General features: G+C 40.0%; 1 protein-coding gene across 2 annotated transcripts in view; it reads left to right on the top strand.

Annotated features, from left to right (window-relative positions):
- TNFRSF19 (TNF receptor superfamily member 19) overlaps positions 1–17,729 on the top strand; it is a 166,472-nt gene that overhangs the window by 75,184 nt on the left and 73,559 nt on the right. For both annotated transcript variants that reach the window (XM_069202244.1, XM_069202243.1), the window contains exon 5: positions 9,289–9,374. In XM_069202244.1, coding sequence (XP_069058345.1) covers positions 9,289–9,374 — 86 coding nt within the window. The remainder of the gene's footprint in view (positions 1–9,288; positions 9,375–17,729) is intronic.

The raw sequence follows: 17,729 nt of genomic DNA, 5'->3' as shown, positions 1-17,729 counted from the left end.
ACTCATCATATTCAATCGAATACGGGTCAGCTCATTGCTAAATCTATGAAGCAGAGGTCCACTCAAACTAAACATCAGTCTTCAGTAGAGGAGGACATTACTTTACCACCACCTCAGAAAAAGAAAAGACAGACATTGCCACCAGTCCTATTTTCCCTCCTACACCACCCTCTCCTCCACCCACTTCACCACACCTCTCTCCAACGCCTATAGGGGATATTGTTGAGATAACTCCACAAGGTTCTCCACAACCTTACATGGGGGAACAAAGGGGCATGATGATGATAATAAAACAAAAAAGCCAGTAGTTCCCTGGGATTCATACGATATTGACTCACCAGGCGATACTGAACCGGATGTGTATCCGGCTAAACCATCTCCACCAGATGACACCACATCTTTTAATGAGTAGGTAGCTAGGGCTGCTGCATATCATCAGTTCCCATTACACAAAGACCTTATAGAAGAAGACTTTCTATTTGAGACCCTATCCTCCACCACTAGGGCATGCCAGTACCTGCCCATGTTGAAGGGAATGATCCCTCATGCAGACAATATTTTTAAAGATCCTGTCCATGCCATAATAATTATACCCAGGATCGACAAAAAATATAAGGCAGTTCCATCTGATTCTGCATATATAAGAGGTCACACTCCACCAGATTCTCTAGTGGTATCAAATGCTCGCAAGCGAGCGAACTCACAAACCACAGCAGCCACACCTCCACCAAATAAAGAATCAAAGTTAATTGATGCGTCAGGTAAACGGGTTGGGGTACAAGCAGCTAATCATTGGAGAATCGCTAACACCCAAGGGTTGTTAGCTAGATATGACAGAGCACATTGGCATGAGATGGGAGATCTCATTCAACATCTTCCAGAGAAATTTAAAAAGAAAGGTCAACAACTTGTACAGGAATGAAAGTCGATTTCAAATAATTCCATTAAATGTGCTCTTGATGTAGCAGACACAGCTGCTAGGGGGGTAATCACTAATGTTTCACTCCATATACATGACAGGTTATGTATATCAGGTTTTTAACCTGAGGTGCAGCAAACATTGTTAAATGCCCCTTTTGATAAACAACACCTTTTTGGCCCTGAGGTAGACCAAACTCTGGAAAAGATGAAGAAAGGCACAGAGGCAGCCACTTCAAACTCCCACTAATTGTGGTTCCTTTCAAAGGCCTACATATAAGCAGGGCAATAAACGGTCAATGTCAGAACCACTTACCTATTTTAGACAGCACCAGCCAACCTCCCCTTCAAGAGGATTCTATAGAGCCACATATAGGGGCAACAATTCAAAGCGGCGAGGGAAAGGCTCCTCCACTCGCTCTACCCCCTCACATCAAAACAGTGACACTCTTCTCATTCCCCCCAATCATTCAACACCTGTTGGGGGATGTTTACAACAGTTTTTTCCAAAATGGCAAAACATAACAACAGATCCGTGGGTGTTGGGTATTATCCAACATGGTTATTGCCTGGAGCTCATCAGTACACCTCCAAACATACCACCTCACAACCACAAACTCTTTGTAGAACACCTATAATTAGTAAATCAGGAAGTGCAGGCTCTCCTTCAAAAAGGGGAAATAGAAATAGTCCCAATTCATCAGAGAGGAACAAGAGTATATTCTCTGTACTTCATTATTCCCAAAAAGGATGGCTCACTTCGACCAATACTGGATCGCAGACCACTAAATCAGTACATTCTATCAGAACATTTCCATATGGTAACTCTCCAAGATGTAATACCTCTATTACAACAAGGAGACTTCATGTCCACACTGGACTTAAAGGGTGCATGTTTCCACATCCCATTACATCCAGCTCACAAAAAATATCTCAGATTTGTAATACCGGGAAGACATTATCAATTCAACCTTTGGAAGAAATGTAGGATTGGAACATAGGACTACCCTACCTTTATGAGACTCCCTTTTGGAGTAACAACTGCACCTCCCGTATGCACAAAATGCCTGGCGGTAGTTGCAGCACATGTATGCAGACAGAGCATTGGCTAATCAAGTCCAGTTTACTCCCTCTGTGCATTCAGCACACTCAAACAACACTTCATCCTCTTCAGCAACTAGGATTTACCATCAACATTGAAAAATCCCATCTTCAACTGTCTCAGATACAGCCATATCCAGGGGCTGTTCTCAACACACACTTAGGATTGGCCTACCCAAACACACTCACAATTCAAAATATAGTAATCCTCTTGCAGCAGTTACACCCCAACCAACAAATAACAGTGAGAAAGATTTCTAGGGATGATGTCTTCTTGCATTGCAATAGTACCACATGCAAGACTACACATGCCTCCACTGCAAGAGTGCCTGGCGAGTCAACTGACTCAATCACAGGGTCAACTCCAATATCCAGTGTTGGTAAACAGCTGCACACATCATTCTCTGCAATGGTGGAACACACAAAATCTGTCAAAAGGGCCACCGTTTCTAGACCCTGTTCCCCAGGTCACTCTCACAGAGGATGCAACTCTCACAGGCTAGAGTGATCCCGTACACAACCTGTTAATACAAGGACTTTGGGACTCCAAACACAAAGTCCTACACATCAACTACTTGGAATTCCAAGCCATTCATCTAGCACTGAAAGCTTTTCTGGTTCACAGTTCAAAGTTGTGTTGGTCCAAATGGACAACACAACAGCGAGGCTTTATTTACAGAAACAGGGGAGGACACACTCTCTACAGTTGTCAAGCCTATCTCAGACAATCTGGCATTGGGTAATTCGACATCAGATTGACTAGTTAGTGGAACACCTCCCAGGGATGGGCAATGACTTTGCCGACCTGATTAGCAGGATGTGGCAACAAGTCCACGAATGGGAAATCCACCCACAAATCCTCTAACCATACTTCCAACGGTGGGGATTTCCACAAATAGATCTGTTCCCAACTGCAAACAAAGCAAAATGCCCAAACTTTGCCTCCAGGCTACCACACCCACGATCCAAGGGCAATGCTCTATGGATGAACTGGTAAGATATTTCCCTATGCTTTTTCACCTATTTTTACATTTGTGGAAAGGAAGCTCAGGCAGACCTCTCTCACACTCATTCTAGTAGATCCCACTTGGGCATTTCAACCATGTGTCATAACCCTACTTGAACTGTCAGTAGTTTCCCACAAGAAGCTCCCCTACTCCCAGACCTTCTCAGAACCATGAAGAAATCAGGCACCCAAATCCCAAAGAACTCAGGCCCTCATTACGAAGTCGGCGGTCTTTTTCAAAGACTGCCAAAGCTGCGCGTGCCATCATACAGCCAGTGCTGGCGGTATGATTGCAACCCTAATAGGAATTTTCCCCTGGGCCAGCAGAAAACTCACCACAACATTGAAGCCGGCTCGTAATCTCAATGTTGAGGTGCGTCGGGTGCAGCAACACCCATCACACATTTCACTGCCCGAAATGCATGATGGGGCTGTGCATGGGGGCCCCTGCACTGCCCATTCCAAGTGCATGGGCAGAGCAGGAGCCCCCCGACACCCCAGTTCCGGCAGCCTTTCCAAAGGCTGGAGGATGGGGATTCCTAATTCCCAGGGCAGCGCTGCTTGCAGCGCCGTCCTGGCGGATTACAACCGCCGGGACCGCCAGGCTGCAGGCTTTCTGCAGCCTGGCGGAGTCGGCGGTATGACCGTGGCAGATCAGCCAGGATCATAATGGGGCGGTCGGACTGCCCTGTCTGCGGCGGTCCGACTGCCATCGCGAGGCTGACGGTCTTAAGACCGCCAACCTCGTAATGAGGGCCTCAGTCTTGCAATTTGGCTCCTGAGGTCATAGAGTTCAGATATTTGAACCTTCCTACAGAATGAATGAACATTCTTAAAGACGTACGTAAGCCAACAACTAGAGCATGCTATCCTGCCAAATGGAGAAAATTTGTTTTCTATTGTCAAGTCAAACAGAATAACTATTTCAATGCAACTATTCAAAATAATGTTTGCCATTTGTTTAATTTACACACTTGTGGGTTAGCATATACATTAATATGAATACACCTTGCAGAGGTAGCTGCATACCTACAGAATAGACAACACTTATCAATGTTCAGGATACCTGTGATTAAGGCATTTATGGAAGGCCTTAAAAGAGTAATTCCACATAGGGTGCCTCCAGCACCAATATGGAACCTTAATATTGTACTTACTAGAATAATGGGACCGCCATTTAAACCATTACATAATTGTTCAGTTCAGTTCCTTTCATGGAAGTCAGCATTTCTAGTAGCAATCACTTTACTAATACATGTGAGTCAGCTTCAGGCATTAACCTTAGTGGGACACTTCTTCCAAATTCATAAAGATAGGGTAGTCCTATCTACCAGTCTTAAATTTTTTCCAAAGTTTGTCTCTACATTTCACCTAATCAATCTGTTGAATTATCGGTTTTCTTCCCACAGCCTGAATCAGTTACAGAAAGAGGTTTGCACTCTTTAGATTTTAAAAGGGCATTAATGTATTATATTGATAGAACTAAAGAGTTTCGTAAAACGAAACAACTTTTGTTTCCTCTCTTACCTCCACACACAGGGAAGGCTATATCTGAAGCAGGTCTCTCAAGATGGATAATTACATGTATCCAAACCTCTTATGCTAAAGCTCAAAGAACTTTACCCACACTTCCTAGAGCACACTCAACTCATAAAGTAGGTGCATCTTTGGCTTTTTTGGGTAATATACCAATTGCTGAAATTTGTAAACCAGCTACTTGGTCAAATCCACACACTTTCACTAAACACTTCTGTGTGGATGTAGTAGCATGACAACAAGCAATGGTTGGACAGGCAGTACTTCATACTCTTTTTCAAACAACTGCAACATCCATGGGTTAGCCACTGCTTTCTGGAGGGTACTGCTTTACAGTCTATGCAGAGCATGTGTAGCTACAGCCACACCTGCCATTGAACGGATTATCTTACTTACCCTGTAAGCATCTGTTCTGTCTCCTCCCCGGATACCCATGGTCATTGCAGTACTTTATTACACTTTATTTGCATGTATATCTTTTTCTAAACGCTCTACATACACTCCATTCTCACCCGGCTGACGGAGTACAATCTAACAATGGAGTCGATGCCAATGCACAATATCACTGAGGGGATTGGTCACTTTACCTCATGACTCCAACAGCTTCTTTGAAGAAAAACAACTTGCATACATCTGGAACCATCACTAGATAGCAGAAGTATGCATAGCATGTGAACCTACAGCACTACATGCCACAAACAGATGCTTACGGGGTAACATAATCCTTTTATAAATTTGTGTCAGACTGTTTTTGTGTGTTGTGTTTTACTTATTTACTGTTTTGTTGATAATAAATGCTTTACACACCTGTCTCCTAAGTTAAGACTAACTACTATTGGGCCAAACTACCAATGGTTGAGCAAGGATTAATTTACTGAGATCTTGACTGGTCCTAGTGGGGAATTGTGGCCTTTTGCTAGGTGTAGATACCTACCTGCCCTTACCAATAACCCACTTTTCAACAAGTGACCTCTCAGGTAACTCTTTGAGATGCGTTACAATGTACGGTTATGGGTCGTTGTATTAGTCGTATGTCCAAAAAACAATAAAGACATCAAGCTCTCTCTGCTGTCTCTTGACAGGTCAATTAAAGATAAGGCAGCTTCCTATAGACAGTCAACGTGTTCTTCTTTATTCGCAGACATTAAACTACTTACGTATGCATATAACTCTGTTGTTAGTAACCGAGCACATTTTGTGGTACAAGCCCAAAAAAGTAAGAAGCTTTTTTATTTGAACAAAGCTGGTAAATCCTTAGCTGTATTTCTTACATTTAAATATAATTATTCTCTTATAATGATGCTTAAAGATCCTCAAGGAATAATTAAAGCTAAAACTGCAGACCTATTGGAGATTTTTGAAACTTTTATGGTGCCCTTTATACCCTAACGTTTGGAGCTACAGTTAGTGCTTTCACGAATTTCTTGAGTTATGTTCCAATGAAATCCCGCTCAAAGGAGGAGAATATCCTTCTTAATGAACCTGTTGAGAGAAAAGAATTATTGCAAGCGATTTAACTTATTCCTGGAGGTAATGCTCCAGGGCCAGACGGTTTTGCACCAGAATTTATAAATCCATTTCCGATACCATTTTACCTTCTTTAGAGTTCTTACTTCAACAGTTTGTTACATCCGCAGTGGTTTCAGGGTCATTGGCAGAAGCCACCATAGTTGTGATCCCAAAATAAGGGAAGGATCATCCTGAATCCAAGAAATATAGATCTATCTAACTATTAAATATGGAGGCAAAGATCTATGCAAAGATTTTAGTGAAACGTCTGGAACCCTTGATTACCAAATTAGTTTATCATTCTCAATCTGGGGTTATTAAAGGGAGACTGGCATGTGAAAACTCTTGTCTCCTTTGTCATGTGATCGAAAAAGCATCACTTGTTAATTCCCCTGCCACTATTCCCATAGCCTTAGATGCCGAAAAGGCTTTCAATAAAGTTAACTGACCCTTTCTTAAAGCTGCTTTGGATCAGTATAACTTGGGTGAAGCTTTTTCTTCAGTGGTTAAGACCTTTTAAGTGAACCCCACTGCGGGGATAAGGATCAATGGTTCTCTCTCGTTCTCATTTTCTTTATTTCAAGGCACCCATCAAGGCTGCCCATTATCTCCACTACTATTTCTTTTGGCGATTGATCCATTATTAGTGGTGATTAATGACTGATTGGAGAATAGTGGTCTTACTTTTGAGTCACAAATATTTAAGACAGCCTCATATGCGGATGACATTTTAATTGTTTCTGAAAATCCTGATGTAGCAATTTGTAATCTTCTCTTTTTGATTCAGTCTTATGCGGAATATTAAGGCTACTTGTTAAATAAAGATAAGACTGAGATCATGCCTCTTAACGTGTACTGTCACTCTTCTTGTATTCGACAACCAGGCCTTTCATGGCAACCAGAAATGATTAAATAGTTTTGCATGTGGTTTCCCCAGAATTTGGCGGAATAAATTGCCATTAATGAACAAAATGTTTTTAGATAAAATCAAAGATCATCTATCCTGTTGGTCACCCAAATATATATTTTGATGGGGAAAATTGGAAACTATAAAAGTTACACTTTCTGATTATGATGATTCCTGTCCTCTACTTTCTTATGTAATCTAGATAAGTTAGCATCTAACTTTTTGTGGTCTAATAAAAAACCTAGAATGAATGTCAAAAAGCTTAGATTTCTACGTTCGATGGGAGGTTGTGATATCCCAAATTGGTATAATTATCAAACAGCTTTTCTTATAGCTCGAGGAATGTATTGGCTTGATCTCATCTAATATGGTTCCTCCTTTGCTTCTAATTGAGCGTCATCTTCTATCCCCCTGCTCTCTTTTTTCAGCTCTGACTATGAATTTCTTTGATTTATCTCTTTCTTCTTCTACTTTTCATGATACGATTAAAGCCTTTAAGCTTTTAGAAAAGACTCTGTCACCTACACTGTCTGCATGTTTGGCTATTTCTTTGTGGAAAAATCCAAAACTGTCTCCTGAAATTTCTGCTGATGTAGGTCCAATCTGGGCTTCTAAATGTATAAATGCAGTGTCTGGTTTGATGTAAGATAATTTACCTCTATAACAGAATAAATACTATTTATCAATTATGGACTTTTATAAATTCTTAAAGATCAAAGCAAAAGTCTTAAAACTTGTCTCATTACCTCCTTCAGACTGTCTTTCCTTTTTTTAACATGTAGTTAAAGGAGGTCATTTAGCTTCAAAAAAATATATAATCTTGTGAAAGGCACTTCTTCACCATTTTAGAAACCTTGGTCAATATATCGTCAAAAGTCAAATCTTCTGTTGATTTCTGATGAGAATTGTCCAAATATTTCTTCTCAAATTCTTAAAAATAAATTGATTCCTACACTATTTTCAGACACGCTTCTATGCTGCTTCTGTACTGCTAATTTTCTCCATTGGACCCCATCCAAAATGTTTAAATTACATCTTCTTAATTCTGATCTCTGTTGGGCTTGTTGTAAAGAAACCATTGGTACTCGTGATCAAATGTTCTTTACTTGTAAATATCTTTCTAGTTATTGGAAGGATGTTCAAGATTGGCTTTCAAAAATGTTTAAAATATTTCTCTTTTTATTATTTCTCTTATTATGTAAGGTCCACATGTTATATCTCCCCCTTTAGGTATGTCTGATACTAATATGGACCTGCTAGATCTGCTTTTATTGGTAGCAGTCAAAGATATATTTTTAAAAGGGAAAGCAGCTTTAAATAATGTATCATTCCATACATGGTGGGCATGGGTTACCTATCTTAGGAGTATATATAAAAATGTATCTCTTTCTCCAAGGACACCGTCCCCCTCACAGTTGCTCTAGCATATGTTAGATGTTTTTATGGCCATAATGTAATTAAATAGTACTAATATTTTTACCTTAATTTGTAATGATGGAAATATCTGGTTCTTATTTAGATAATATGACCCCGTGTTTTTTCTCCTCCCGTTTCTTTCTCTCTCCTATTTTCATTCTTTTTCTTTTTCTTGTTTCTGTCCTTTTCTCTTCTTCTTTCCTCTATTTTTTCCATTTCTTCTTTTTCTGTTTTTTTGCTCTTATTATAAATGTATTCTTAAGACACATATACACCTTTTTTACATATCTTAGTTTATTATATTTTTACAAAACCATTGTACTGATTTTATTGGTATTATTATACTTCCTTATATATTCTGGTTATACAGAATTATAATTGTATGCTGATTTTTCATTCTCTTTTTGATATGTTTTAGGTCTAGCTTTGCGTACATGAATTGGTTTATATTCTTTTTTTGAGTGTCGCTATGTGTGACATGTTATCATTATTTGGATCTCCTCTTTTGATATTTTATGTTATTTCTTCTTGTTTGTGTTATTTTTTTCTGTTTTGAAAAATAATATGTTCAGAACAAAAAGTGCCATGTGTTTTGAATATTAAAATTGACAAAAAATGCTGCACTTTAGTTTTAATAATTTGTAACACCATATTTTGCATCAAGTTACAAAAGAAGAGTGTAGCAGGCAAAAGCACTCATACAGATTCCAAGTAAAATTATATTTTTAGTAGAATGAAGTTCTAAAGAAGAAAACATATTAACAGCTTGAGCCACATGTTGCAGTTTTCTCCCTATGTGGTAAAATCGGTGTCGTGCGAAAAGGGAATTTCTGAAATGTTGTGATAGACTTATTTACTGCAGCTGTTAATTTGGTATTGCTCCATCTCCCTTCAGATTTTACCGAAAGACAAAGTTGGGTGTATTTCAAGACATGGAGTGTGTTCCATGTGGGGATCCGCCTCCTCCTTATGAACCTCACTGTAAGTTCATGTTTTGTTGATATGAATTTGTATCCCTTTTGTAAAAAGAGCTTTAAAGCAGTGGTGGTTTGTCACTTTCCTTTTGTTCATAAACAAAAGATGTCCTATACATTGCCCCAGTTGCATGACAATACATTGTTGTTTCACTTATTATAAAGGCATAGTTTATTCTTAGATGTACTGAATGTGATATGCAATTAATTACCATTATTGAGTATAGGGAGGGTCTATGTCTTAAAAGACAGTACCCCAATTGGGTCATAATGCCCTTCCAATCCCTCAGCAGTGGTAATTAATAACATATTACTCTCTGCAGATCAGAGTGTATGTATTATGTCAGGAGTTTTCATGTGTAGAAACTGTAAACAAAGGTATTGAACTATAGGAAAAGCGATTACCTTTGCGCTTTGAGGTAAATTACACGATAGAGGCCATGTAAGTATGGTTAAATGATAGTAACTGTGAATGTGTGAGTCATTAAAAAATTATTTTTTATGTTAGTGAAGCTATGCTGTAGTAATGACACAGAATTTGATCTTGGCCCTATAGTTATAATTGTCTTAATGTATGTGTATTTGTGCACTTGCCCCAAGGAACATGATAAGAGTCATTGAGCAGAAATAAAGAGCGGAATCGTTCAAGGTCTTTAGTTCATGAAAGAGGGGAATATATTTCTTTCGGACGGTCTTGAATAAATATTTAGAAATAAGTTGTCCAATAAATGTTCCATGTTCAACTCATTTAAAAATGTGATTAGTTTTATATGCTGCATTATATTTCCTTGTAGTACTGGACTGTCAAACATTTGACATAGGAAACCTCTAAGAGTGCCGTCCTTCTTTATTTCAAACCAATATCTTGCTATGACTCCAGCTGCTCTCAGCTCTGGATCAATAAATCCAAATTCTAAACAAATTTGGGTTCGACTAGAAGATTGTGGAAGATTGAAGATCGCTCTAATGTATTTGCTCTGCTCAATATTAAACCATTTAATACAGATGTTGAGGAAAACTTCCATCCCATAGCATAATTATGGAATACATTTTGCATTGATGACATTTAAAAGGGTTGTAATTGACTGTCCATTTATATGGTTAGATAATTTAGCAAACCTAATCTGAGAGAAATTGCCTTTCTTAAGTTTAGAGTCACCTTTGGTGTAGACTGTAACACCTAGATAAGTGTAAGTAATAACATGAGTCAGTATTTGTCTTCCCATACGCCAAGGAAGTATTTTATTGTTTTGTGAACCAAAGAACATTACTTTCACCTTTATATAATTGATTTCTAACTGGTTAGTCTCACAGTATATTATTAGACTTCTAAAGGTATTCTGGAAACTCATTCTTGTATGATCCAGGATGACTGTATCATATGCAAATTAGATGGTGGATGTTTAATGTTGATGTTGGGGGACAAGCCCTTGAATTTTTCAGGGTCTCCTTGACATCTGCCCACATTTAGGCTAAAAGTAGTGGGGCAAGGACACAGCCATGTTTAAGGGCTTTGTTGATTTGAATTTTGCAGGAGAGGACATCACTTTGCCCTTGTCTCTCTTAGACCCAATGTTAAGAGTACAAACATATCAATAATGTTCAATATTTTACACAGTTGACCCCATTGTAATAATGATGCCCAAAGCAAATCTCTGTTAATGGAGTTGAATGCTTTTTTAAAACCAATAAGATAGGCGCACAATTTAGTGTTTGTCTGATTTTCTTTGTAAATAAACTGTTTGAGGCCCTCATTATGAATCTGGTGGTCTCATGACCGCCGAACTTGCAATGGCGGTCCCACCGCCAACAGGCTGGCACTGAAGACCGTTACATTATGAGTGTGGTGGATTGGCAGAGCCACATCCCTGCTGAGACCACCAGGACGGTTGAACCCGCCGGGCCGGAGATGAGCATCTCCAACCCAGTGGTCCAATGAAGATCACTGGCGGTATTAGGAGTCGGCTTTCCACCAGGATTTCTGTGGCAGTAGCACCGCCATGGAAAACCCTGGTAGAAAGGCTACTGGTGACAGGGAATTCCTTCCTTGTCACTGGCAGATGACTCCCCCCCATCAAGCACAATACCTCCTCCACCCCCCTTCCATCCCAGAAACCCTCACCCCCCCTTCTGGTACAACACCCCTTTATCCCCCTCTTTCTGGTACAGCCCCCCACCCAATAGCCCCCACCCCAATCCCCCCTCCCTGCATTCATGCACACAGACACCCATATGCACCCCACATACACTCATTCACCAACACTGACATACACGCGTTTACTCACATGCATCCATACACTAATTCACTTCAACATCCATACACACATTCACTTCAACATCCATACACATATTCACTTCAACATTCATACATGCATTCAACCATGCATACAAACACCCATACACACTTACATTCACACACGCAGACATACACCCACTCACACACGCAACAGCCCTCACCCTCCTCCCCTGTCGGACGCCCTATTTACCTTGTCTGGCGAGGAGGTCGTCCAGCAGGGAACGGGAACAGGTGCTTCCACCGCCCGCAGCGCCCGGCCATGAGGACTCCGCCAGGTCGTAATAGGGCTGGTGGAGTCTTTCTGGCGGGCCGGTCGTGGAACCGCCCAAGCGCCTCCAACGACCAGCACGACTACTGCAGGATTTATGCCCAAAATGTGGCAGAAATCGTGTAGTACTCATAATATGGTGGTCGGAAGACCACCAGCAACGGCGGTCTTCTGGCGCCAGCAGCTTTGGCAGCCTTTGAAAAAGACTGCCAAAGTCATAATGAGGGCCTGAGTGTCAAGATTTTATCAAGACTGCTACATTTCTTCATGAAGCCAGTTCGAAACCATGGAATTATTTATTTTCCTCAACCCAAATATGAGTGCATCCACTCCCAAAGGACTGTATCCCTCGTTTGCCCTTCACTCATAGGCTGCTGCAATGAACAGTGAGAAATGTTTGTCCTGGCTTAGATGAAAACAATAGCAAGCTGCCAAGAGAGCAAATATACTGCCATGGCCTGTGCATATAAAAGCTGCGTCTTCAAAATTAGATGTTAGGTGTAGAAGAACTGGTCCACATACAAATCAGACGAGGTTTAGAAAGAGTGTAAATCAGGTTGCTGGCAATGCCTCATAATATCTCCAGGGTTGAGGCTCAGCTTGAGTCATGTGAGGTATGTAGCCATTTAATCCATGTTGCTTGCTTTTGGTAGTGGATTACATACACTGATGTATGCTGACACACTTGTCGCTCTTTATTAGCTTGTGGCATTACCCTATATGGGACAAATTCTTGTGTAATTCCCACATCCCCATAAATAGAGAAACCCATGAATCATTTAAATGTTTACAGAAAGGAGCTGGTTTCCTACAGCCTCTGGGACAGGGAGTACTGCACACTCACTCCACACAAGGGATTGGTGGGAATTGTTCTCAAATGAGAGAAATGAAAGCTGTAGGCAAGACAACAATATCCAAAGCTATTCAGAAGAAGTAGGAGGTAAAAGAGAATAAATTAAAGTTTAAAAAAACTGCCTGGGCAAACTTAAACCTGGAATCACATGCCAAACCCCTTCCAGCATTCCAGATGCAGGCGTTCTGGCAGTAACTACAGAAAATTATGTTAATAAGTTAACATTGTTTTCAAAGAAGTCTCTGGGAAGAGTCACACAATCAAGGTGGGTTCATTTCAACTACTTTAATATCACCATGATAAACAAAACGAAATTAAGGAGAAGGCTGCCAGCAGATGTAAACAAGTACTGGTAAAGCCAATAGGTCTGGCAATGACTGGCAGCAGATGTAAAAAACAGGGACAAAGATAACTTGCATTAATACACAGGAAAATTTAGCTTACTTTTTGCAGAACATTCCTAAGTCTACTTAGCTGTACAATTTAAAGTGTGTAATATCAGCAGTTTTTTAGATAATATCTATAAACAGGTTGTGAGTGAAATTTTAGTATTTTGTATATGTTGACGTAACGCTTATATGACACTGAGCCCTTTTGTATAATTAAGGTGTAGCTCCTCAGTTATGATATGGATCTGAGTTGCACCAGCCCCAAGCCATGTAAGAGAAGCCAAGCCCTGCACTTCCTCCTCTGCTTTCTGCACTCCTGTCACTCATCAGAAGCTCATTACATGTGTTTGTATTGCTCTGGGTACAGCACAATCCTTTGCATTCTAAAGGACAATCTGTATTACCTGGGGGGTTTGCAGTGTATCTCTGGTGGCACCAAGACTAGCACAGAGAGTGGGAATGAACATCAGTAAGGATGATGTCTAAACAACAGTTTCTTGGTGATTTGAGAGCAGAAAATGCACCATTGCCCACACTTGAGTGGATGACTTGTGAATTTCCCACCAGTATTTTAACTGCAGGTTATCATATGACCTCTTCAAATACAGATCAACAGCCCAGTTGTTACCCCCACAGCATCCTTTACTTTTGTCTTTCACCCACGTCCCTTTCCTCTCTGGTAATTTCAGGAAAAAGCGTTAAACTGTGACAGAGATAGTGACAGCAGGGAACAATGTCATGCAAGCAGGTAGTGTACCAAAATGGAGCCAGGTTGGCTCGGCAACCTGTATCCATGGTGCTGCCCACTTGTGTTTTTCTCCTTGTGTTTATTTTACTGTGATCCATTATATTGGTGGGGGCACCCCTTCATGCTGAGCTTTTTTTGGTCTTATTTCCTAATAGAGGATGAATCCCGGCATCCCTACATCTTTTCTCATGCGGTTGATGTGTTGTGTAGAAGGTGGTGTCCATGCCGATTCCCTTCATTATTCAGTTTTTAAAAGAGAGCAGTGAACATTGACTTTTATACTGATACTGAGCCATGCAAGCTGGATCTTCACCACGTGGATAAAGCATACCATGTCATTGTTAATTTTCCACACTCTGCCAGTATAAATAGATACTGTTCAAGTGTTGGGTACTTTGAGTAGTGTGTAAATTTCCAGTTTGAAGTGGGACAGTGGCTTCCCTCAGTTGCCTTTTGTTGAATGTTCGGTGTGGTTATTAATGTACTGATGTTGATCAGGAATCCCCAAAAGGACTTCAAGCTGATATTGTGTGTGTTCTTGGTTGGTAGTCTTTTGTGAGGTGTAAATTACTTGTTGCAAACAGCACTTTATTCATATGTATCTAACAATTGTTCCCATTTACATGTCTTTTTTTCTTTTTTTTGTGGGAATCCATAACGTTTTTCCATTCAATGCAGCCTGCTGTACTTATAATGAATGACCAAATGTGAGTTGGCTGGCAGGAGATAAAATGAACCCATGTGTCATTATTTTACAATCTTACTCAACACTTGGTGCACATTTCGTTCAGTCCTACAGGTATCTGAATGTTGCTACTTCTATTCAAAATAATTACATATATTCACAACATTTCCAGTGTAAACCCTAACTGGTGCTTGTCTATGTACATCAAGGTATACATCGGGCACTGTAGGGAGTAGCCCATCCTATTTATACTCTATTCAGGGTGGCTGCTACCAAGCTCAGTTGATAAACATCATTTAGTCCATGTGTTGTGCTTTTAAGGAGATCCATCCATCTGCATTCCCAGAGGTTTCACAGTTCATGCAGATTTCCTCAAAATCAGGCCATATAGATTTACTTCCCACCAAAATTTGGAACAGTTTTGACAACGTATTACATATAATTGTGTGGACTTGAAATGTCCTTCTTCATTACCTAAATCTCGTGTCATTGTTCTTGCTTTAGAGATTTGTTTAGTTTGAAAATATCTTGTGCTTCTTATAAATGTACATGCTATTTGTTTGATGGGGCACTAACGCCTGATTTTTGGAATGGTGCCGAATATGGTGACTGTGGTAGAGATATACATTTTTTCATAAACTCGATGACTTAATTTTTTTTTATTGGTGCTTTTATGCATTGCTGGCATATTATCATGTGGCCAATTCAGAGAATTAGGTTGCATACTGAATAATGTGATGAGTTAGTGATGTCTGATGATGTGAGAGATAAAGGAGTACACAATGTCGATGACTGTGAACAAGGCTAATTAATTCACATCTAGGTTTAACAGTATATTTAATATTATAGTACTAATAGACAAGGAAGTAAAGCATAACCTGCATACAAATTCCACTCTTCGTCTAAAATTGGGAGTAAAAAGTGTTTTGGCCAGATTATGAGTTGGTGTCAGATTTTTCTGGATCCTAGAGTTTTAGCTGTACAAATTCCTCCAGGTATACCTGATGGAATTGGCGTGGACAAAGCAATGAGGAAGGTGGAATACCATGAGGTAATAGAATCTGTTACTGCATGCTATTTCCCATTCTCACTGGTAAAAGTTAGAAATATGTGCAAAACTGTGCGGGGATTGCTATACTGTACTATAACATTATAACCGCCCCAGACAGATTTTGCACCCAATTTCACCATCCCAATCAGAATCAGCATCTTATTGTGGGTGTTATACTTAATGTGACACGTGGGAGACTGGGGACAGATAGATTCCTCTCCAAGGTGGAAATGGGTCCTCTGTCTGGATGGATTCCATCACTGCTTCCTAAAATGTAACTTTGTGTGCGGTGCACACTGTAAAACAGAGTGACCTGGGCATGAAGCGAAGGTGGTTGCTAATCCCACTTTCTTCAGAGATGAATGTGATGTCCTATGGTAAAGCCATAACCCACTGTATACAGGACGTAGGGAAAAAAAAAAAAAATATATATATATATATATATATATAAATGTACTTTGCAAGAACTCAACAAATGCTGAACTACTCTATTAAAAATAAGGGAAGTGGCACACAGCAAATAAAAAAAATAGTCTAGAATTGACTGGCCCTTTATGAAGAAGTTTGCAGTTTATTTGCTTTGTTCTCTAGCGCCGAGCAGATATAGTCCCGGGTCATTTGAAGTAAATATTGTTTGAGTAACTCAATGTCAAGATTAGATTTTTGAGGTTTGTTTTTATTTAATACAAATCTCTTGTTATTTTTCTCCCTCTCAAACACAGTACTCTAACACAGTGAACCCATTTTGCAACAGCTGAATAATTAAAGCAAAGTTTATTAACTGGCTGAAAATCTAAGGAATGCCTATGTTTAAATAGATTTTTTTATTGCACATTATCTTGGCTTCCTCTTTCTTTCACAGAGCCACATGCCTTATCCATTAGGGCCTAAAAACGAAAGGCAAATATTAGTACACTGTTGGCTCTGGTGAACTGTAATTGATGGAAGGGGCAGTTTAAATGTTTGGGAGCCCTTAATTTAACAATGTCTTTTGTATCAGTGAGATACTGTGGCAAGTTTTTGTTTGCCTGTGAACACTGTCGCGAGGCCATGAACTTCCTGCGCTGAACACTCCCATTGAACAGCCAGTCAATTAAGACTTTGATCCAAGACTTCTGAGAACTGGTAGCAGTTGATTATTATCCAGTCAGCCATAAATCTCACGCCTTCGCTTTCATCCTCTGCCTTTCCCAGATATCAGTTTAAATGCCTTCTCATTAGAAGGGCCATCAGACTGGCTGGGAGGGTTAAGTCTGGAAATTAGAAACACGAGTAATGGGGACTTCCCTTAGATGAGTAATAGTTGATATAATCACGTGGATAGGTCACTTTTTCCTAATGTTTACGCTGGATGGGAAGGAGGTGTGACCTGACGTCCAGAGCCGACGACTTTAGAACGGAGGAACCAGGTTCGAGTTCCGGCAGCGACTCAACATTTTGTGATTCTGAGCAAATTAATTTATCTTCGCGCTACCTAAAAACACAAAACACAAAAGCAGACTGACCTTGTGTGATGTAATCTGGTGCTTGTGTGAAGCTTCTAATGCCCAGTTCGCGCTATATAAAACGGTAAAAGAAATTTTTTGGGAGAGTTTGTGTACAATATGTTTGTGTGTGTATTCGAAATATGCTTAAACTGTGTAATTCCACAACAACTAATTAAATCGCTCAATCCAGACCACAACCCTGGGGCTAACAACAGGCAGCTTATAACATAGCTAATGAAATATCTAACAAGTTTTAAAACAAGCAGAAACACGTATGCCCCATGCCAGACGGCTAAAAGCATGCGATTAAAGTTGCTCACCCACCAGTCTGCTTCAGCACAGTAACAATAATATTGCTCTAAGTCTGACAAGTGAGAAAACGTCATTGACCTATAGTATTGCAACTTAAGTCCAATACATGTTTTTAGATCTTGCCTATAGGCAGCTCTAGGTGTCTCTTGTCAAACGGTCTATTGTGTACAGTGCCAATACTTAGAGTGGGATATGGGGCAGCCCATTGCTTGTCTTTGGTTGGCTTTCTTGTCAGTCTCATTTGCTTATCTCTTCTTTGATGGCTTTCCTTAC

The sequence above is a fragment of the Pleurodeles waltl genome, chromosome 8 (genome assembly GCF_031143425.1).
Source record: "Pleurodeles waltl isolate 20211129_DDA chromosome 8, aPleWal1.hap1.20221129, whole genome shotgun sequence".
Classification (NCBI taxonomy): domain Eukaryota; kingdom Metazoa; phylum Chordata; class Amphibia; order Caudata; family Salamandridae; genus Pleurodeles; species Pleurodeles waltl.
The sequence above is the reverse complement of the archived record's forward strand: the minus strand, read 5'-3'. Positions and strand labels throughout refer to the sequence as shown.